General features: G+C 40.4%; 1 protein-coding gene across 5 annotated transcripts; it reads right to left on the bottom strand.

The window, feature by feature from the left end:
- Positions 1-698: 698 nt before the first annotated feature.
- Positions 699-22,208, bottom strand: LOC116508799 (proteasomal ubiquitin receptor ADRM1-like). 5 transcript variants are annotated; one of them, XM_032217522.1, is made up of 7 exons: positions 22,108-22,208; positions 15,209-15,419; positions 14,205-14,321; positions 13,165-13,288; positions 12,382-12,468; positions 11,023-11,104; positions 699-2,490 (listed from the first exon to the last, which is right to left on the bottom strand). In XM_032217522.1, the coding sequence occupies exons 2-7, from the start codon at positions 15,416-15,418 to the stop codon at positions 2,487-2,489; spliced, it is 624 nt and encodes a 207-aa protein (XP_032073413.1). In that variant the 5' UTR covers position 15,419; positions 22,108-22,208; the 3' UTR covers positions 699-2,486. The 5 variants fall into 5 exon arrangements, with proteins under 5 accessions (XP_032073413.1, XP_032073414.1, XP_032073411.1 ...); XM_032217523.1 differs by having other exon boundaries at positions 11,023-11,083; XM_032217520.1 differs by lacking the exon at positions 699-2,490 and adding an exon at positions 9,686-9,901.
- Positions 22,209-23,222: the final 1,014 nt, after the last annotated feature.

The raw sequence follows: 23,222 nt of genomic DNA, 5'->3' as shown, positions 1-23,222 counted from the left end.
GTGAGAAGGTCGCAAAAGGGGATCACATCAGAGGTGGGTTCCTACTGGTTCAGACCGGTTTGGCCAAACCGGTAGCCGCTTGGCAGCCTGGATCACTGAAACTGGCAGCAACCTAGGCCGGCCACGCCCCCAAACTGGTTCTCCTGGTTTTTGGCTACATGTGCAGAATAATTTTTATTGAACCGTGCATGGCTTCGCCATGAGCAAACCGGCAGTGGGGCCTGCCGGAACCTACCCCTGCATGGCACAGTGGTTAGAATCCAGCATTGCAGGCTAATACTGCCAACTGCCAGGCGTTCGATTCTCAGCGGCTCAAGGTTGACTCGGCCTCCTATCCTTCCAAGGTGGGTAATATGAGGAGCCAGATTGTTGCAGGCAATATGCCAGCTCTGTAAACCAATTAGAGAAGGATGTAAAGCACTGTGAAGTAGTATATCAGTCTAAGTGCTATTGCTATGGCTGAGATGGCTGTACTTGAGCCTATGAGGCATGTATGCTGCGAACCATCTTTGGCTGCCCGAGTTGCCTCCTGAGATAAAACACTCAACTTTCGAGGGTTTGGGTTTCTCCAGGAAACTGACAGAATCAAAGTGGGTCTAATAAACCCGGGTCAGGGGATTCGAGGATGACCCACGAGAAGAGACGCTGATCCACCCAATTACTGCAAAGGGACAAAGCAAGGACCCAAAACTCGGGTGTCTTCTCCAAAACAGCCTTTATTTGCATTGACACTTTTTGTTTTTAACATTTATGTCCACAAACCTGTACAGACTTCTCTAAAAAGGTAAATACGAATTTGTAATAGTTAATATAGTTGGGTATTGACAGTTGTTAAATATTATAAAAATAAATCCATTTCGCTAAAGCCTTTTAATTTTTTTTTAATTTTTAATATCCTCCAAGAGGTTCATGTAACATGGATAAGGCAAAAAAAAAAAAAAATCTGCCAGGAAGCGCTTTTTTTTGGAACAAGCCCCATGGGAACTTGCATAAAAATGCAGAAGGGCACCGGCGAGATTCTTCTCCGCAGGCCCACGGATCCCCATGAGGCCTGATCCAAGAAATTCTAGGTGGATTGTGCCATGTACTTTTCTTATTATTAACAGGGATTATTAACGGCAAAATAAAAAACACAAAAGAGGACAACAGTAGCAGCAACAGCAGCGGAGAATGAATGGGGAAATTAAGAGCTGGCAACTGGTATGTGTGCTTTGTTTTTCTTCTTCCCCACATGCTATAGACATCATAAAAATCATTTTTTGTTAGAACTGTTTGATTTTTTTTATAGGCATTTAAATATTGCTTTACTTTACAATTAAACCCAAACCACTTAAGGATTTTAAAGAGGCAACGACGTTACAGTAGATTATCAAATGAAGAATTAAAAACACAAAACCACGACATGAAGGGAACAGCCACATTTGCAACATTAAAATACACAAGAATACAGGACCCGGATTGTTGTTGGGGGCAATATGCTGACTCTGTAAACCGCTTAGAGAGGGCTGAAAGCCCTATGAAGTGGTATATAAGTCTAACTGCTATTGCTATTGCTACAACAAACGTAGAAAAACTGAAGAGCTACACAGGCATCTGAACTGTTGGGACTATCATTACAACGTCTTTTTCAGGATTACAGGCTACCTGAGTATCAACAGTTAGTAATCCAAAGCTTCTAAGTTTTGGGTAAGAACTCTGAGAATCAAAGTAAAACTTTCAGAAACTAATTCTAGATAGTACTGATTCACGTATTTGTATATTAACTTATTAAAATAGATCTAATCTTATGCTTTAAAACTTATACTTACGAAGGTTTTAGTCTAATATCCTACTTCTGAGGACCAAGGGTTTTTAACGATGCCTAAGGGGAAAGTATTGTATTGATCTACCCCAAACTGTATGCAAGGTGCAGCAGTAAAAAACTTAAATTACATTTATCAAACTCATCAAAAAGGTGCCATTTCTACCCTTTTCTCTTTACTTATAAAGGTTAACAATGTAAATGAAATCATTACCAAGCAGGAATTCCTATCTTTCGTTCTATTTTTTAAAAATCTATACTTTCCAGTTAATGTTCACTTGTCAGAGCATTTAATGAATTAGTAATGTTCCATCGATCAAGCATCTTGTTGAAGTGACGTCAAAATAATTGCTCATCTTTAAGTTGCTTTGGGAAAGAGAGTGAAGGCTAGCAAAGGTTTGTGGACATGTTACGTTTTCCGCGGGATTTATTTCGGAATGGGGAAGTCCCATCTCCGTTTCATAGCCTGCTGCTGTCATGCTATTCTAGAAATGTCTAACAGTGTTAATCTTTGTGGTTATTTCTTGCTACGATAAAGACTGTGTTTATTGTGAAGTCAACCTAATGGCACAACAAGAAAAGCTATTCATCCACAGAGTTTTATTGACTCCGGTGTTGCAATATAGCACGAGGCATCATGTGGGTATGGAATTCTTCCCAATGCTGACGGGTGAGTGGAACACAACTACCTGCAAATATAAAAGTTTTGGGTGTCAACCCATTGGCCTGGAGTCAAGCTAACATATGCACAAGCCTTAATTCAAAACAAGGTACCAAGGTAAACACAATGGAAGTAAGCAGCCAAGAAAATAACTACTTTTTTCACATAAAAAAATATCTGCTTTAAGTTAATACCTATCTTAATATTTAACATGATTATTTGTTTTATTTTAAAAGTGCTTCCCCCCCTCCCCCCCATGGAAGTGTCAAATGTAAGGCAGTGCTTAAGTTGTGAAGGTGGTGCTTTTAGTAAATTTAATTGTCATCTTTAGCTCCCTGAAGCTTTTCAAGAGCCACCTGGAAATCCTGTAATTTCATCTTTGGCCTGGCTCCCCCCACAGCTTCTGTATTAATATTTGTAGTTTCTTGAATTGTTGTCTGGACTTGTTGCATCTTTAATTCTTGTTCCTTATGTTTAGTAGCTGCTAGAGTTTGTCTTTGCTCCATAATTCCTTCTGTCTCCACAAGAAGATTGAAGGCTTGAGCAGCATCCATTGATCCTTGAATATCTTGCTGTCTGGCTTCTCCTGCTTCTTCCCTTTCTCTAAATCCTGGAGATGGAGGGTAACCAGCCTTTAATACATTGTTGTAAAAATCTCTGGCCTTCCAAACTGAGTTGAGATGATATCTTTGTCCCGAATAGTTCACCACTAATCCGGCTGGAAATTCCCATCTGTATTGTATCCGGCGGTTTCTGAGTTCATCCACTAAAGATGCATAATCTTTCCTAGATCCAAACATTTTAGGTGGAATTTCCTTCAAAACTAACACCTCCTGACCTGCAATTTGCAACTTGGTTTTATAGGACGCTTGTAGTATCAGGTTCCTTGTATTCCTGGTAGCAAAGTAGATTATAATATCTCTTGGTAATTGTCTCTGTCTGGCAGTCCATGAATTAACACGGTAAATTTTGTCAATTTGCCAATCATACTCAGCCCTGGGTTGACCAATTAATTGGTCAAAAGCTTCTGCAAGAATCTCTTTCAAATTTTCTTGGTTATTTTCTTTCAGGACTCTTATTCTCAAAGCAAATTTACTCTCTAAGTTCTCATTGGACTGGTTAATTTCTTCCACCCTATCCTCCAATGAGATCACTTTGCTAGCCAGACCCTTACAGGCATCCACTATGTCTTCTCTTATTTGTTGAATAAGGGTTTCCATTAAATCACACACTTCATCAGATAACCTTTTACAGGCAGTTCTGATGATCTCTCCTAACACAGAAGTCTGTTCCTCGAAGGCATGTTGAATAGCTTCACGAAAAAAATCCTTCGAAAGGGGAGGAGGTAATAATGACTGCAATTTGTTTTTCTGGGCTGGATTTGATATCTCCAACCCACTTTCTTTGGATCTTTGACTGGATGGCCTGTATGCTGCTGAAGAAGCTTCTTCTTTTTTTAATGAATATTTTATTTCCATTTTCATAACACACACTCACATGTATACTATACATAGCCCGTATCATATAGTATTAAATAATAATTACATCAGTTCCTCTTGTCAACAATGCCCAGAAAAATAGAAGCCCATTATAGCTCTTCTGCTCTCCATACACCTTTCTTCTACCACCCTCCAACTTTCTATCTTCCCTCCATCATCCTTTTCTACTCTACTTCCCCTCCCTTTCTACTGCTCCTCTCTCTACAATCCACTCCTCCTTATCCTTCTCATCTTCCCCCCTTACCCTCTCTCCTATCCTTCTCTTCCCATCTTTCTTCTCCCTTCTGTTTCCCACTCCTCCTCTCCTTGGTGTATTTCCGCTACATGGCAATATGCTTAACCTATCATAGTTTTAAGAAAAAATAGTAATAATAATAGTAATGAGAATATAAGAAAAAAGAAAAAAAAACAGTATACATGTGGGGTCAAATTACATTAAAATCTAAGACGTCTCATCAAACCTGATATATATCCCTCCCCCCCACCCTCCCCCAGCCTACCCTCCCCCGACTTCCCAGAACCCGTACACGGAATAGATTTTTAACAAACACAGTCTAAAATATCTTGGAAAAAAGAATAAGAAATTAATAACATCTTTACATTGAACTTAGCTCCTCCTTGCTAAACTAGCTTTAAACAATTTAAATCATTCCTGATCTTAAGCATAGGCTATCTGGAATTTCTTAGTCCCGTATTTATTTTGTATATAATCAATCTATTTTTTTTCTTTGAAAATACGTTTATTTCTATTTCATTCCATACAATCACATGTATACTGTGCATAACCGGGGCATATAACATTGAATAATTAACACAGCCCTCGCTTTTATAGACAATACCCCCCACAATACAAACCCAATATACCACCTTGACCCACCATACACCCTCTTTCACCCCCTCCAACTTTCATTCTTCCTTCCAACATACCCCTCTACTTCCTACTTCCCCTCCCCCTCTATCACTCCTCTCTCCCAATACATTCCCTCCCTTCCTTCTCCTCCTGCCTCCAATCCTCTCTCCCACCCTCTCCACCCCTCCTTCTTCTTTCACTCTACTCCTCCCTTCGGTGTACCTCTATTGTCTACCAATATGTTCAGCTTGTCCTATTTTTACACTAACATTAAAAAGCCACAGTATACAAGTGCAATCATGTGCTTTAAGATCTAACACATATTATATTTCCCCCCTCCCCCTAGAACCCCACCTCCCTTCCCTCCCCCCGACTTCCCAGAGCCCGTACACGGTATAACTTTTTAGCAAACACAGTCTAAAATGTCTTAAAACAAAGCGGGGGGAAAAAAAGGTCGATAAGATCTCTACGTTGAACTCAGCTTCTTACTGTTACCCAAACTTTAAACAGTTTAAGTTATTGCTAATCTTAAGCATAGGCTATCTGGAGTTTCTTAGTCCCATATTTGCTTTGTGTATAATGAATCCATTTTTTCCAGTCTCGTTTATATCTCTCGTTTGAATGTTCTTTAAGATATGCTGAAATTTTTGCCATTTCGGCTAAGTTTATAACTTTCAAAGTCCATTCTTGAGTTGTAGGCACGTCTTTCTTCTTCCAGTATTGCGCCACCAACAGTCTTGCTGCCGTTATTAAGTACAGAACCAAGTTAATCTCTACCGCTGTAAAGTCAGTACATATACCTAGTAAAAACAACTGAGGGGTGAATTTTATCCTTCTTTTGAAGATATTTTGCAGGATCCACCATATTTTTATCCAAAATGCCTTAACCTTACGACATGTCCACCATATATGAAAATATGTAGCGTCAAGAGAACCACATCTCCAGCATTTAGGCTGTACATTCGGATACATAGAAGCAAGCTTTTTGGGATCTAAATGCCATCTATAAAACATCTTATAAAAATTTTCTCTCAGATTTTGTGCTTGTGTAAATTTCACATTTCTTACCCATATTCTTTCCCATGTGTCCAGCATTATTGGTTCCTCAATATTCTGAGCCCATTTTATCATACAGTCTTTAATCCGTTTCGGAATCCATCTGTATTATTACATTATATATCCTCTTTATATGCATTAAGCTTTGATCTCTTATTTGTTTAAACAAATTATCCTCAGCTTTTACAAAGCCAGTTTTTTGATCTATTTTCCACCTAGCCTGTAATTGGCCATACTGAAACCACGTTTGAACTACCTTCTCCTCTTTAAGTACCTCTAAAGATTTTAATTGTAACACCCCCCTTTCTGAAGTAAGAAGTTGTCTGTAAGTGGTTCTATCGTGTTTTTGTTCTATATTCATATTTTGAATTGCATGTCTAGGAATTGCCCACATGGGCAACTTATCGTTTAGTTTGTGTTGATATTTTTTCCAGACCCGCAATAAAGCATTTCTTAAAATATGATTTTTAAAATTCTTATCCAATTTTTTGTTAAATAACAAATAAGCATGCCAACCATATACCAAATCATGTCCCTCGATATTCAATATTCTATCATTGGTTAAATGGGTCCAGTCACTAATTACAGATAATGCCACTGCATCATAATATAATTTTAAGTTAGGTAATTTCAATCCTCCTCTTTCACGTACATCTTGCATTATTTTCATCTTTACCCTCGGCTTCTTTCCTGCCCATACAAATTTGTTGATACCCTTCTGCCATTCTAAAAGATTTGCATCTTTTTTAAGTATTTAAGTCAATCTATTTTTTCCAGTCTCATTTATATCTCTCATTTGAGTGGTCCTTAAGATATGCAGATATTTTCCAATATTATAACAAAAATCATCCGCAAAAGCACGCACTCTGTATTCTTGCTGCCTAATCTTAATTCCTTTTAGACCATCCAAGCCCCGTATTTTATTCAACAATACTTCCAAGGTTATAATAAACAATAGTGGGGACAAGGGACAGCCCTGTCTTGTACCTTTTCCAATTTGGAAAGAGTCTGTTAAACTTCCATTGACTATAATTTGAGCCGTTTGCTGTTGATATATTGCTTTGATTGATTGTAAAAAAACTATCGCCTATTTGCATTTTTTGCAATATCTTCAACAGAAATTGCCAATTAATTCGATCAAAGGCTTTCTCAGCATCCAGAAATATGAACGCAGCAGGAATTTGGTTGTTCTTTCCCAAGTATTCTAATGCATTAATAATTAATCTAACATTACTTTTCATTTGTCTCCCTTGAATAAAACCTGTTTGGTCCGTGTGTATCAATTGTTGAATAACCAACATTAACCTGTTTGCTAATATTTTAGTAAAATTTTTATAATCTACATTAACTAATGAGATAGGTCTATAGTTTTTTGGTTGAGTAGTTTCTTGATCTTCTTTAGGTATCAGGGATATAAAAGCTGTCTTCCAAGATGGAGGTACCTTACCTTCCGTTTGAATCTTATTAAATAATTCTCTAAGAGGTTCTACCGTTTCTAACTGTAGGTTTTTATAGTAAGCCGCTGTCAAGCCATCTGTGCCTGGTGCCTTCCCTGCCTTTAACTGCTTAATTACCTGCAGAATTTCCCCCGAAGTTATTGGTTGGTTCAATTTTTGCCTCTGCTCTTATACAGCTCTTTAAAAAATTCCCGGAAGGCCTTTTGAATCTCATCCTGTTGGAACACTTCCTTCCCTCTGTAGATCAATTTAGATATTTTTTGAGAGTTCCTTTTTTTTCCTAATCTGATAAGCTAACCATCTGCCAGGTTTATTTGCATTACAGAAAGTATTGTGTTTTGCATATAACAAACTAGTAGCTCCCTGTTCAGAAATCAACATATCAAATTGAGCCTTTAATATAGTAATTGCTTCCTTAACCTTTGTATCCCCTGGGTTCAATGTTAACTCCAACTCTTTCCTCCTAATTTCATCTTCCAATTCTGTTCGTTTTACCCCTTGTTTATGTCTATGTGATTTATTTATATTTATTAACACTCCTCTCATATATGCTTTGCTTGCATCTCATACAAATTCCATAGGTGTACCCTTATTCATATTAAAAACAAAGTATTCTGTTAGCAATTTTTTACAATCATTGATATACTTTTCATATCTAAATAAGTTTTCATTCAATCTCCAAGACCTTCTTGCCTGTACCACCCCTCCCAACTCCATCCAAACTGGGTTATGATCCGAAAGAACTCTAGCCGCAATCTTTGTCTTCTTCACCCTAGAAAGCAAATCATTAATGATTAATATGAAATCAATCCTAGAAAAGGATTGATGCCTATCAGAAAAGAAGGTAAAGTCATATTCTTCTGCATTTCTTTCTCGCCAGATATCTCTCAGTTCAAAGTCATCCATCATATCAAAAAAGGATTTAGGTAACTTTGCTCGCATCTGAGTGTTTGGGCGAGAAACTTTCTTATCTCTCCTAGTATCCATAACACCATTCCAGTCGCCCAATAGTATGCAAGACCTATAATCCCACTGTACTAATTTAGCATGAAGATTTCTATAGAATCCATCTTGTTGTTGATTAGGAGCATAAATTCTCAAAATCAATGTCTTTTTCCCTTCTAGGATCAAATCTAACGCGATGTATTTTCCATAGGGATCTGCTTCAATTAATTCAGCTTTCATATCTTTTCTTAAGTATATAACTATACCATTTTTCTTTTCCATAGCAGAAGCTACAAAATGTTGACCAAGTCTTGGGTTAATCAAATGTTTTTGATCGGTTGATTTAATATGAGTTTCTTGCAAACAAATTATATCATTCTTGAACTGTTTAAGATAGTGAAATATTTTCTTACTCTTCTGTGGAGAGTTCAATCCATTGACATTCCATGTTAGAATCTTAATTGTCATCTTTAATTTCCTGAAGCTTTTTTAGAGCCTCCTGCATAGCCTGTTTAATCTTTGGCCTGGCTCCTCCCACTGCTTTTGGACTGATTACTGTAGCTTCTTGGCCGATAGCAGGTGATTGTTGAAGTTGTTGCATTTTGGCTTGTTGCTCCATTCGTCTGGTAATCATACGGCTTGGTCTTTGTACCATAGCACCTTGCGCTTCTAGGAGAGAGAGATGATCCATCTTATCTGGTAGTTGTGTGGTTTGCTGTCTATCTTGTCCTTCTTGTGATCTTTCTCTGGATCCAGATGGTACAGGATGTCCAGCCTTCAAAATATTGTGATAAAAATCTCGAGCTTTCCATACTGAATTGAGACGGTATCTTTGCCTATCAAATGTGAGTATAATGCCGAATGGTGCGTCCCATCTATACTGTATCTGACGATTTCTAAGCTCTTCAACTAAGAAAGCATAATCTCTCCTGGCTCTTAACATTTGAGGTGGTATCTCTTTCAAAACAATCAGGTCTTGACCCCCAATTTGGAGCTTAGTTTTATAAGACTCTTGTAATATCGTGTTTCTGAGCTCTCTTGTGGTAAAATATATAACAATGTCTCGAGGGAGCTGCTTCTGCTTTGCCAGCCAAGAATTAACACGATAAGCTTTATCAATTTGCCAGTCAAATTTAGCCCCCGGTCTTCCCAACAGACTAGCAAAGGCTTCTGAAAAAATCTGTTTCAGGTTTTCCTGCTTATCTTCACGCAACCCCCTTACTCTTAATGCCAGCTCCATTTGTCTGTACTGTATCATAATAATTTTTTTTTCAGCATTTTCAACTTTTTGTTGCACCACCTCTGTTTTCGATGTCAAATTAATATTGGCTTCATTAAGATCCTCTAGACTATCTTTAATTCTGGAAACACGTTTTGTCAGTACATTTACAAGCCCCAGCATATCATCACTGATTTTAGCAAACCTGGTATCAATTTTATCACGCAACTCCTCAAAAAGTTCTTTTATCTCCTCTTTAAAATCTTTAAGTTGGTCTTTCAAGTCAAAAGCCACGGCCAGCTCCTTCAGGAAGAATTCTTTCGTAAGTGGCTCGCCTATAGGGGGAGTAGGAGGCAGAGACTGCAGTTTTGTGCCAGGTGCTGAAGAAGCTTCTTGGATGAGAAGCGAAACGTCTTCAGGGAAAAACCAGAAAGTCAAGTTGCCTCTTGAAAAAAGCACCTTTGGGACAGCTGGTCTATATAGTTAACACAAGAATTATTGAAATAAGTAAGAAGCACTGATATTTTTCCCAAATAAATGCAGTCCTCCACTTATGACCAGTCACTTAGCAACTATTTGAAATTACGACCCCCAAAGAGGTACTTACAACCCAGTTGCAACGTTTCCCGTCACACCGCATTTCAGGCACTTGGCAACCAGGCTGCATTTATGGTTGCTTGCAGCATCTCTTTAGTCACACGACTACAATTTTTGATGTTTTTGCTAAAAACTGGTGTTCCAGTATTCAGCAAAAACATCCTAAAGCAAACAATGAGTTCATTTAATGATCACGGTGCTTGCTTAATGACTGCCTCAAAAAAAGGTCATAAAATTGGATCAGTCACGTGAGGACCTGCTTTGCAACCATAATGGGCAGACTGCATTGCAATCGTAAACTAAGGACCAGCTGCACAAGCATAATTCTTGGGGGGGGGGGGTGGCTAATATAATGAGCTATGAAAGTGCCACAGAAGGCTGACAGCTCTCAGAATTGTTATAGTCCTCCTTGGACCTCCACTGATGAACTGACAACGTCCCTTCCCATCTCACACTTGTAGGTGCAAAACTGGCACTGAAAGAACTATTTGTCCAGAGTGCCCTATAACTATGGTAACTTTAAGATGCCACAATTACAGCATGGCTCAATTGGTTCAGCTAAAGGAGATCTGATTTTGTGGCATAAAATTGCTCTACTGTGAGGCTGAGAGGTCTCAAAACATTAAAGGTAAAGATTTCCCCTGACCTAAGGGTCCCCAACTCCTGGTCTGTGTTCTGTGGCATGCTAGAAACCAGGCCACACAAACAAGCGAAGCCCCATCCATGGGATGCAGGCAGCATGTGAATCTCCTTCCTCCCCGCCACTCTGGTCCACTGAAAAACCTTTCTCCATAGGACTGGTCCCTGGTGCCCAAAAGGTTGGGGGCCACTGCCCTAACTACTCATGTCCAACTCTAGGGGGCAGTATAATGAAATTAACTTCTATCCCTACCTTAATATTTAAAAGGAAATTTAAATAGTAAGTTAAACTTCTTACCTGGAAGAAGAGCTGCTCGTTGGAGGCCCCCCACTGCCCAACAGACTAGCCAGACCGGGACCTGTAAGAGCATCAAGACCACCTATTGGCACAATTAACAATAAGATTTTTTTTAAAAAAGTCATTTCTTAGAAAAAAGTTTATCAAAACATGTATTTGGAAAAGTTTATTCTCTCGCGAGAGGCCAAATTTTGCATTCCAACACTGTAAAACTGTTATCAGTGAGAGGACCTCTCAATCTTGCTGTGAACTCTCAAAAGGAATCACCGAAATAATGCCTGTGTACCATGTCTTCCACAAATTTCATATATCAAACCAATCTAGATCCCACAGATTAGGCCTCCTCCGAATTCCATCCGCCGGCCAATGCCGACTGGCGACTACCCAGAGGAGAGCCTTCTCTGTGGCTGCTCCGACCCTATGGAACGAGCTCCCGGTGGAGATTCGAATCCTCGCCACCCTCCAGGCCTTCCGCAAAGCCCTTAAAACCTGGGTGTTCCGACTGGCCTGGGGCTAAAGAGCTTTTGCCCCCCCCCCTCGAATGGTATGGTTGTTGTGTGCTTTTAAATTGTGTATTGTTTTGTTTGTCTTTTTATCCCTTATCTGTATCCCCTTCCCTGACTTGGATTGTGAACCGCCCTGAGTCCCCTCCGGGGAAAAGGGCGGCATATAAGTGCAATAAATTCAATTCAATTCAACACCTCTCCCAAAGTATCACACTATCCAAATATGCTTACTGAGGATCTCATGCCACACTGAGGTAAGTGAATGAAAGAAAAGGAAGGTGAAGGGGAGAAAAGGAAAGGGAATGAAAGGAAAGAGAAAAGGAAAAGGAAAGGGGGAAGGGGATGAGAGGCGAGGAGAGGAAAGGAAAGAGTTCTTCTTTGTCTTGTTCTATTAGTTTTGATTAACATGGAAATATTTGGAAGCACCATTCTTAGCTCTTTCATATACTAGAAAGCAACAGAACAATTCTACCTGCATTCATGCAATAGGAGGAGTTTGGCATCAATTCAGTGGTTGGCAAAAGGTCTTGCTGGTTGACCAACCAATGAAGAAAAAAAATGATTTAAACCAGGCCTATCAAACTGGCGGCCCATGGGCTGAATGCGTCATGCGCAGGCCACACCCATACCAACTCCACAAAGGCAAAAAAGTCACGATATGTCACATAACACGATTGAGTTTTGGCACCTGTAGTTTATACTAATGCTCCTGCATCCCACACCAACATTCACAAATCAGGGGACTTTGGTTTAAGTATAGTCTCATCAGGGGAAAGATAGGCATTTTCTAAAACTAAAAGCAAAGACAAAATTTAAATATCATTCTTACATAAATATCATGAAAGCACTTTACCAAGTCCTCCTAAGCCCATTGGTCCAATCAACTGCATCAGCTGGTTATGACTCATGTTTCCCAGAAGACTTTGCAAGCCACAATCACCTAAAAAAATAAGACAAAATATTTTTAATCGTGCAACTAAATGCCACACAATGAAAACTGTTTAACAGAATGAAAGTTTTGGTGCTACTTTAACAGATATACCCAAAAATGCATTTTAACACTTTCCTTTCAGAACATTTTCCTACAATCCATTCGAAAAATGGTTGCAGGAACTGGGTATGGCTACTCTACAGAAAAGGAGGACTAGGGGTGACATGATAGTAATCTTCCAGTATTTGAGGGGTTTCCACAAAGAGGAGGGTGATTGGACCAATGGGCTTAGGAGGACTTGGTAAAGTGCTTTCATTTTCCAAAGCACCAGAAGGCAAGACAAGAAGCAATGGATGGAAAGTAATCAAGGAGATAAGCATCCTGGAATTAAGGAGAAACTTCCTAACAGTGAGGACAATTAACCAGTGGAACTGCTGGCCTCCAGAAGTTGTAGGTGCTTCATCACTGGAGGTTCAAGCTCCAAGGTCCTTCCAGCTCTATTCTGATTGATTGATTGAACTGCAGATGCTGCCTAATCTAAAAGTATATATGCTACTATCAAAGCACGGGTTTTTACTATTTTATATGTGATTTTGATGTTTAGCCAGCATCGAAGATTTTCTAACCGGATTTAAAAGAATTCCTAAAGAACCAGAACTAAATGACTAATCCTGAGCAGAAAGAGCTTCTTGGAAAGGCTCCTACCTCCAAGGGCAGAAAGTTCATGGCCCCCACTTCCACTGCCTCCTAGAGTTCTAGGAATGGGTGGATTGTTGATGTACTCGTTCACCTTACGACAATGCTCTTCATCTTTCTCTGTCTTAGGTTCCTGGAAGAAAGGAAGGAAGGAAGGAAGGAAGGAAGGAAGGAAGGAAGGAAGGAAGGAAGGAAGGAAGGAAGGAAGGAAGGAAGGAAGGAAGGAAGGAAGGAAAAAAAAACATTTTCTTCAGGACTGATGAGTAATTCTAAACATCTTAGCTTTCTCAATAGAGGTCCTCAATTTATGGCCAATTAGCGACCATTCGAGGTTACAATGGACACTCCCCTTGTTTCCCCACAAATAAGAACCTGTCCTATATTTTGTTGTCACCAAAAAAGGCACCAGGTCCTTTTTGGGGGGAGGGGGGGTGAAATGTCATCCACTGACTCACCTCACTTGTGCAAGTCACCTCCAGCCTCTTTTTCACTTCAGGAACTTCTTAATCCAGCAAGGGCAGGAAGGCTTTCCTGAAGGCCTCTGCAGCCGATAACAGAACTCCAGATCAATCCAGAGCTCTGTTATCAGCTACAGAGGCCTTCAGGAAAGCCTTGCAGGCTGCAGAAGAACTGGGCCGAGGGGTGCAAACCCTGGCTGCAACTGTCTGAAGGCAGCTCCATCCCCCCATCCCCAACCTAGCTTAATTTTACCCGTGCACCATGGAGTGGGTGGGGTCTTAATTAGGGTTTATTTTGGGGGTAGAGCTTATATTGGGTGCATGGGTAAAAATCAAGTTAGGACTTACTTTCTGAGCTTATATTGGGTGCATGGGTAAAAATCAAGTTAGGACTTACTTTCTGAGTAGGTCATATTTTCGGGAAAACATGGTATGACCTCGATCCAAAGTTGTGGTGGCTACCTCTTCCCTATCAATTTCATGATTGCTGTCACTTAAACTCTTCTCTAGATGCACTGGCGTTCTACTGTACAGAACCACACTAAAATTCCCGGAGAAGCGCAGGACACAGAGACTGAGGAACTCGCAAACCTGCATCCAGAAGAACAGTCTCTTGGATCCAGCCTTGAACTTCAACACATAGACACGGCCAGTAGTACACTGAGACACCCTCTTAAATTCACAGTCATCAGGAAATATGATCAAGTCCTAAAAAAAACAAAGGCAGGATCTAAATACTTACATAATCTATCAATGCTGATCAACAACTAACTTCTCAATCTACAATAAGGGAAAAAGAAAACTTCATGTTCGATTGCTCCCTTGCAAGGTACCATTCCAATTATCCAGGGGGGGGGGGGATCAAATCTTCTAGATCAAATGTTCTCTCATTCCCATCTATTGTCCAGGCAAGAAATTTGGGGATTAAAAGATGCCTGGAAAACCACAAAGCAATTCCCTTTCTTGAAGGTTCATTTTCAAAGAAGAGAAAAATTATGGATAGTGACTCAATATGCTTCATGAGAAAAAAACAGGATGCTCCAGGGGAAAGCAGAAAACATAATTTGTACACAATTTGAATTATATGTTTATCGGCATGGTTTTCGAGAAAGAGCTGCAGAAGCTAGATGCACAATGAAAGTAAATAAATACTTGCCTCTATGCAGAAAGAGGTAATTCTACATAGATTCACATATTCTATATTTATTCTGTTTCTTGCTAAAATAGGAGCACGAGAGAAAAGGGGACTAAACTATGTCACCCCAAAGCATGTAACTTAATTTCTTATTATAAGTGAGAGCCAGCTTGGTCTAGTGGTTAAGGTGCTGGCCTAGAAACCAGGAGACGGTGAGCTCTAGTATCTCACCTTAGGCATGAAAAGCCGGCTTGGTGACTTTGGGCTAGTCACTTTTCTCTCCGTCCAACCCATCTCACAGGGATGTTATGGTGGGGAAAATAGGAAAAGTTGCCGTGAGTTACTTAGAGGTGGGGTGAAACTCTAATAAATAAAAAAGCATAGGAGCATTCTATTTTAGCTATCAATGGGCAAACATGCTTTAAATCTATGTATCCAATGGCTGGAGTGTTCCACTTACATCCTCCACGTTCCCAGATGTCCTGTCTTTCCAACAGAAGTGAATGAGGGAATCATCCGTTTGCTGTATGTAGACAAGGCCCTTCCTCTTATCAGGGGTGACCGTGCTGCTTTTCAAAGACATCTTTCCTGCACGGAACTCGACCAGGTATTTGCTTGATGAGTCCCGAGAGCCGGGCACCAAGGTTGGGAATAAAGCACCAGAAGACATCCTAGAAAGAGATAAGAATTCATCACGAACGCTTCAGTCCTGGCAATCACGTTTCCAGAAAAGTAATATAGATACATTCAATTTTGGCAGCTGGCACAGCATCAAATCTGACCCCCTAATTCAATCCTCTCTACACGCCTATGACATCTTCGAAGAAAAACAACAAGAAAGTCCAGTTGCCTCTTGAAAAAGCACTTTTGGGACAACAATGACCTGGATGGCTGAGAGTCTCCATAGACATCTAGCTATGCACTTTCTCTTCAAACGGCGTGAGAGTAGGAAGGGATTTCCAGGAGAAAAAATTGCAGACTACAGGGACCATTTGCACTTCAGTTTGAGATGCAGACAACAAGGACTCTTCCCCAACAGCTTGTGCCTGTGTTCAACAGTGAAGGGACACAGGGCATAAGCATCCTGCAGACAGCACAGCTCCACAACACACTGCCCCTTTTAGCAGTTCCAGGAAGACTCCAAATCCATTTGCACTACTCAGGTGACCCTGAGGACACAGATGAATGTCCAAGTAGCCTCAACAACTCTCTAAAAAAATGCAAATAACCTGCAAGGAATATAAACCCTTCCATTCCCCACCATCCGGTCAGAGGTGAAGAAGCTTTTTGGATGAGAAGCGAAATGTCTTCAAAGCAAAACAAAGTTCAGTTGCCCCTTGAAAAAGCATATTTGGGACAACCAGGACCTGAATGATTGAGAATCTCCATAGACACCTCCCTATGATGCTATTGTTGTTAAGCAATTTCCCACTTGGGTTGCACCAATTACAGTATTAGTTTTATCTGAATTTGGGGTATTCTCTTGCAAAAATATGGATAATGAAGAACACAATTCCAACTGCTGAAGTAGCTATGCTATTATAATTTTCATTAATTCTTGCGTGCCAAAAGAAATTGGTTTCTTTTTTTCTCTTTAGAACTAGTAATCTGCCTCTTCACATTCAATTCCAGTACCAAATCTTCAATGTAGAAAAACAATGCAGACAAATGTTAAAAAAAGTAGAGTCCAGAGTCAGGTGCTATTTCAGAAATGTTTGATGCAGATTTCATGGAAGATTTATACATTATTAAAACAGAGAAACTGCCAAATGAAACAGCACAAAAGCCCAACAATCTACCACAGCTAGATTTTTGAGAATAGTGCTTAATTTTCAAAAAAAGTATTGAAACCAAGGACAGAATGACTATCACTTTCCTCATCAGATAATCACACATCCCTGTGGCCAAAAATAAAACCTGATCAACATAAAAAGGAATGCCTACCTTTAAAAAGTCATATTTTTTTTGTTATCAATTTTTTATTCTTTTCTCCAATATATTTTAGACTGTGTTTGTTAAAAAATCTATACCGTGTACGGGTTCTGCGAAGTCGGGGGGGGGGGGAGGTTGTTGGGGGTTGGGGGGGAGGGATATATATCAGGTTTGACGAGACGTGTTAGATTTTAATGTAATTTGACCCCACATGTATATTGTTTTTTTCTTATATTTTCATTACTATTATTATTACTATTTTTTCTTTAAAACTAGGATATGTTAAGCATATTGGCATTTAGCAGAAATACACCAATGAGAGGAGTGGGAAACAGAAGGGAGAAGAAAGATGGGAAGAGAAGGATAGGAGAGAGGGTAAGGGGGGAAGATGAGAAGGATAAGGAGGAGTGGATTGTAGAGAGGAGCAGTAGAAAGGGAGGGGAAGTAGAGTAGGAAAGGATGATGGAGGGAAGATAGAAAGTTGGAAGAAAGAGGTGTATGGAGAGCAGAAGAGCTATAATGGGTTTCTATTTTTCTGGGCATTGTTGACAAGAGGAACTGATGTAATTATTATTTAATACTATATGATACGGGCTATGTATAGTATACATGTGAGTGTATGTTATGAAAATGAAAATAAAAATTCATTAAAAAAAGTCATTTTTTAAAAAGTATATTAATTACTTGATAGCATTTTAGTAACTATATTGGGAGTCCAGCAAAATAAAAATGTTATTGCCAAAAGCACATTTCTTCAAAAAAGCTCAAGTGCAAATGAATTTGACTTGAGAGAAGCAACCTAGAAATAAGGAGAAATTTCCTCAATGGAATATCTTGTCTCCAGAAGTTGTGGGTCTCCAACATTGGAGGTTTTTAAGAAGATATTGGAAAGCCATTTGTTTGAAATGGTATAGGGCCGTGATGGCGAACCTATGGTACCCATACCACACCTGGCACGCAGCCATCGGGCATGCAAGCCATCGCTCATCTCAGCTCCACCGGACATGTGTGCATGCCTCTTGCCAGCCAGCTGGTTTTCGGGCCTCTGCCGCGCATGCACAGGGTGCATGCAGGGAGAGTGCACGCACGTGCATGGGAGGCCGGGGGGAATGTTATATGTGCATGCACAGGGGAGTGGGGGGAGTGCGGGGGTCAGGTGCATGCGTGGGGCGAACACAGGTCATATTGCATGCATGGGCCACACTGGTGGTTTGTGCGTGCACTGTATTATGGGTGCATGTGCGTGCTTTAAGCACTCGACAACAAAAAGGTTAGCCATCACTAGTCATATTTATAAACAGCTATTCTGAAGTTCTCCAAAACAAAGGAAGGATAAGGGTTCTGAAGGAACCAATCCATGTCCCCTATAACAGACACATGCTCCTTGCTTTCATGCTATCCTCTTCCAACTACATTCTTCCTTTAAAAGCCAAGAAAGTCACTTAGGAATCTTAGGTCGTGACATAAGCAATTTTTACAACAACAGCACTTTGGTGCATATCAAATTATCTTTGGGTAAGATTATCAGAGACTTGGGGAAGATGACATAGCAAAATAAAATTTGTCAAACAAATAGATTTCCAATTGCTCCTCTTTAAATTTTGTATTCACTTATCCAAGAAGGTCTATTTAAATTAGACATCCAGTCTATTCCTAATGGTCAGCCAAGTGCTCAAATTTGCTTTGTTCAATGTCTGTGATTTTGAAGAGATAAAGTAAGAATATTCATTTTGTTCCTTCAAACTACATAAAATGTGCACTCCTCTATTACTCACATTAGGTAAAGGTTCCACTCGCACATATGTGCTAGTCATTCCCAACTCTAGGGGGCAGTCCTCATGTCCGTTTCAAAGCCGAAGAGCCAGCACTGTCCTAAGATGTCATGTGGTTGGCATGACTATATGCCAAGGGCGCAGGCAACACTGTTTTCCCACCAAAGGTGGTCCCTATTTTTCTACTTGCATTTTTTATGTGCTTTCGAAATGCTAGGTTGCCAGCAGCCGGGATAAGTAACAGGAGCTCACTCCATTACGCAGCACTAGGGATTTGAGCCGTCAAACTGCCGACCTTTCTGATAGACAAGCTCAGTGTCTTAGCCACTGAGCCACCACGTCCCTATTGCATTCCACTCACATTAGGTAGAATGTACCATAATAATTTTAGTAAGGTCTCCTCCAAATAGCAACCTACCTAGCAAAGGAAAGCTAGAAAATAAGCTAAAAAGAATTGCAATTGTATACATTAGGCTACAAGGCCCTCTATGCCATATGGATCTGACTTTGTCAGAACAATGTTGGGGCAAACTTAACATTAGGGCTAAAATACAAATATTACAAATCCTGAGAGGCTGCAGTACCAGTTGCATCAAAATGCATAAATGTTTGCATAAAAGTATTCTGGCTTTGATCCCAGTTGATGATGCAACAGTCATGCAAATGAGTCTACTGATGTATAAATGTTTTCCCAACACTGAGCTCAAATATCACCTTTGCCATAGGTATTCATTTATATCCCGCCTTTATTATTTTTGCAAATAAGGCTGGCAAATATACCTAATGCTCCTTTGTCCTATTTTCCCCACAAGAACAACCCTGGGCTGAGAGAAGGTGACTGGCCTAAGGTAACCCAGCTGGCTTTCATGAGTAACGCATGATTTGAACGGAGTCTCTAGCTGGGTACCTTAACATTAGCCCAAACTGGCTTTCTGTATACAAGGGGAAAATTGTAGTAAACTAATTAATCACATTACTCCATGAACTTTATTAGCTGGCCTAGAAACCAGGAGATGTTTGAGTTCCAGTCCTGCCTTAGTCATGAAAGCCAACAGAGTTAGCCTCTCAGCTCAACTCTTACTGGGTTGCTGTTGTTGGGAAAATAAGAGACAAGAGAGTATTAGGTATAGTTTGTCACTTTGAGTTGAACATATAACTCTATATTATACATACACACAGGCTGGATAATAAACTAACAGTAACTACCATGCTATATTTTAAATATTTTAAAAACACAGTATAAATATATTGCATGCATATTAGTCTTATCACCTTGACAGACTTAACTGAATGAAAAAATTCCAGCATGTACAGTAGAACCTCTGGTCACAAATGCTTCTGACCACAACCAAATTGGCTTCCGATAAAAAAAAATCCACATTTTCTTTTTTGCAGCCAATTTCTCCTTCCATGCCTTTTTTTTTTTTGTAAGCACCAAATTTCCAAAATTAGGTCCGGATCACGACCAAACCAGTTTGCAACCAGTTATGGAACAAATTATGGTTGTGACCAGAGGTTCTACTGTACAGATAGTCCTTGACTTATAATTCATTTAATGACTATTTGAAGTTATAAAAGTACTGAAAAAAGAGACTTATGATCATTTTTCTTATTTATGACTGCTGCAGCATCTCCATGGTCATGATAAAAATTCGGGTACTTGGCAATTGACTCATATTTATGACAGTTACAGTGCCCCAGAGCCATGTGATCACCTTTTGAGAAGCAAAGTCGATGGGGAAGCCAGATTCACTTAAGTATGTTACTAATTTAAGAAATGTGGCAAATGTGTTAGAACAAATGTGGCAACAAAGGTCCTAAAATGAGATAAAACTCACTTAACACGTCATGCTTAGCAACAGAAATTTTGGGCTCACTTGTGGTCGTAACTTGTGTAGTAGTGGACTTTATGAAACAGAAACAATTAAAATAAACTCAGATACAATTACTATGTCTTCTCATAGTTCCTATCACCCATCTCCTCCCACTTATGACTGAATGACTTTAACTTTGTTGCTTGTATCCTTAGGATTTATATTGATATTGTTTCTTGATTGCTTATTTGTACCTTATGACTATCATTAAATGTTTACCTTATTATGATTCTTGATGAATATATCTTGTCTTTTTATGTACACCGAGAGCTTATGCACCAAAGGCAGATTCCTAGCGTGTCCAATTACACTTGACCAATAAAGAATTCTATTCTATTCAATTCTACAACAAGGTGGCAAGAACAATTGTGTTTCTCAATTTTTGTGTTCTCTCAAACCACCAACTGCAGTAGTCTTGGAGATTAAAAGGCTTTGCCAAAACAAACAAGTAAGGAATCCCAAGTCAAGAACAATCCCACGAGGACGGGACTGGCATCATTTGGGCCCTGTGGAAAAGGGTAGGTTTGGCTGGCACCCTAAGAAGAATGAATCTCACCACTGCAGGCCCCTTTTTCTTCAGTTGCACCCAGACAGGCAAAAACCCCTGCAAGCGGAAAATTAGCAAGGAAAGGATGTGTTAGCTCCAAGCTCTTTCTGGGTGGAGGCCATGATGACTCTCCCCTTTTGCTCCCACACTGGATCTTTTCCCCCTTCAGTCAATCAGAATAGAAATCAAAACCGACAGATTACTTCTGATTGGCAGGTGGACTGCCAAGGATCAGCCAGAACACATAACTGAGTTTGGAGGCTTGGGGAAATCAGACCCTCTGGAGATGAATGGAACAGAACAAAATAACAAAAGCTGGAACAAGATTGCTTTTTAAGCCAACGGTGACCTTTGGCTGCTTACTGGCATTTTCTTGCTCTTAATGAAATAATATTGATGGCCCTTTAGGATCTCTGTTAAAATAACTCAGTATTGCCTGCAATGATCCCAAGGTGTCAAGCAGGATAACACAAAAGGTCAGCTTCCCAAAGCCACAGGAAGTTGATACCTTTATGAACTCACGTCAGAATGGCATCAAATCAAAGAGAAAACTCTGAGGGAAATGGACCTAAACTGTCTGATTCCCCCCCCCCCTTTTCATAGTCCACATTTGGATCCCATTTAAAGATGCCAATTGCAAATGGAATAAGCTGAACCTGTAGAAGCACTCTAAAGTTACACATGGGATTCTGAGATAAGGAAGGAACATGTTTCCCTAACTAACAATAACCAGATATTTTAGAATAGAATAAAATAACAGAGTTGGAAGGGACCTTGGAGGTCATCTAGTCCAACCCCCTGCTTAGGCAGGAAACCCTACACCACTTCAGACAAATGGTCATTCAACATCTTCTTATAAACTTCCAGTGTTGGAGCATTTACAACTTCTGGAGACAAGTCGTTCCACTGGTTAATTGTTCTAACTGTGAGGAAATTTCTACTTAGTTCTGAGTTTCTTCTCTCCTTGTTCCCCCCACCCCATCCATTGCTTTGTCCTTTGGTGCTTTGCAGGTCAACACCCCCCCTTCTTTATGGAAGCCCCTCATGTACTGGAATACTTCTTCAGCCCAAACTTTCTAAAACCGCCCCTGTAAGCCTCACCTGGGTGCTGGACTACAATTCCCATCATCCCCAACCCCCGTTCGGACTTGAAAGGGTGCGTTTGAGCGGTTGAGAAAGGCTACCCTCACCCACAACTTTTCTGGGCGCTCCCGCCAAGCCCGCCTACGGTTACCTGTCGCCTCACTTGGGCCTCCCGCCACTCGCTTCTCTTCCCCTCAAAAAGCTTCGACGGTCTCTTCCGGCTCCCCTCAGCAGCTCTTCCAGTCACACCGGAAGCCCGCCTTCCTTCTAGCCTTTGCCTCTGTTTAATTGGCTGGAAGTTTCCCCGCCCCTTCATTTCTCCTTGGTCAGAAACCGTGCCACTCAAAATACGAAGTCTCATTCTCCAGTCGCGAGACTACGCGGACCAGCATGCACCGCGCTCCGAGACGCTCTTTCCGCCTGCCTTCGGCTATTGTGCTGTGTCACGTCGGCCGGGCGGAAAGGAAAGGAAGAGGGGGTGGGGGAAGGGCGGGGCTTCGGAACTGCGGAAACGTTGGAGAATCGCGTCCTACGACGGAAGCGTAGTGTAGCCTGGAAGTTTGCAGTATTGCGTGTTCCCCTACTGTAGATCTCTTCCTTCTATATTGCATTTACGCTAGACAGCCACGCACGATAATTATCCATTTTTTAAAAAATATTGTTTTAATCCGCTTCCTCCTCAGCCTGTCAGGGCGGCCAGTTCTCCCCTCCCATGAGTTCGAGCCTAGCAAAGTTTCATTTTTCTGCAGGGTAGATGAGACACGTGTACTGGGGTTGTTTGAACCAAGGTGGGATTTTCTTCCAAGACTCCTCACTGAGGATCTTTACAAGCTTGTTTTCGCTCCTAGAAAAGGCAGCTAGAAAAGGAAAGCTTCAACTATTCGCCTCCTGATTAAAAGACTCAAAATACCTGAAACTCGCCATAGTCTAATGCTAGATACAGGTAGTTCTCGACTTAACAACAGTTCGTTTAGTGACCAAAGTTACAGCAGTGCTGAAAAATATGACTTGGAACTGCTTTTCATAGTCGTGCCCTTTGCAGCATTCCTCACGATCGTGTGATCAAAATTCAGATGCTTGGTAACTGGGCTCTTATTTATGACGGTCGCAGTGTCCCGAGGTCATAAGATCTCCTTTTTGCAACCTTCTGAGAAGCAGTCAATGGGGAAGTCAGATTTACTTAATTTATCGACTGCAGTGATTCACTTAAATCGCTGTGGCCAGAAAAGTCATAATGGGGCAAAACTCACTTAACAAATGTCTTAC

Source organism: Thamnophis elegans, chromosome 5 (assembly GCF_009769535.1).
Source record: "Thamnophis elegans isolate rThaEle1 chromosome 5, rThaEle1.pri, whole genome shotgun sequence".
In the NCBI taxonomy this organism is placed as follows: Eukaryota; Metazoa; Chordata; class Lepidosauria; order Squamata; family Colubridae; genus Thamnophis; species Thamnophis elegans.
The sequence above is the reverse complement of the archived record's forward strand: the minus strand, read 5'-3'. Positions and strand labels throughout refer to the sequence as shown.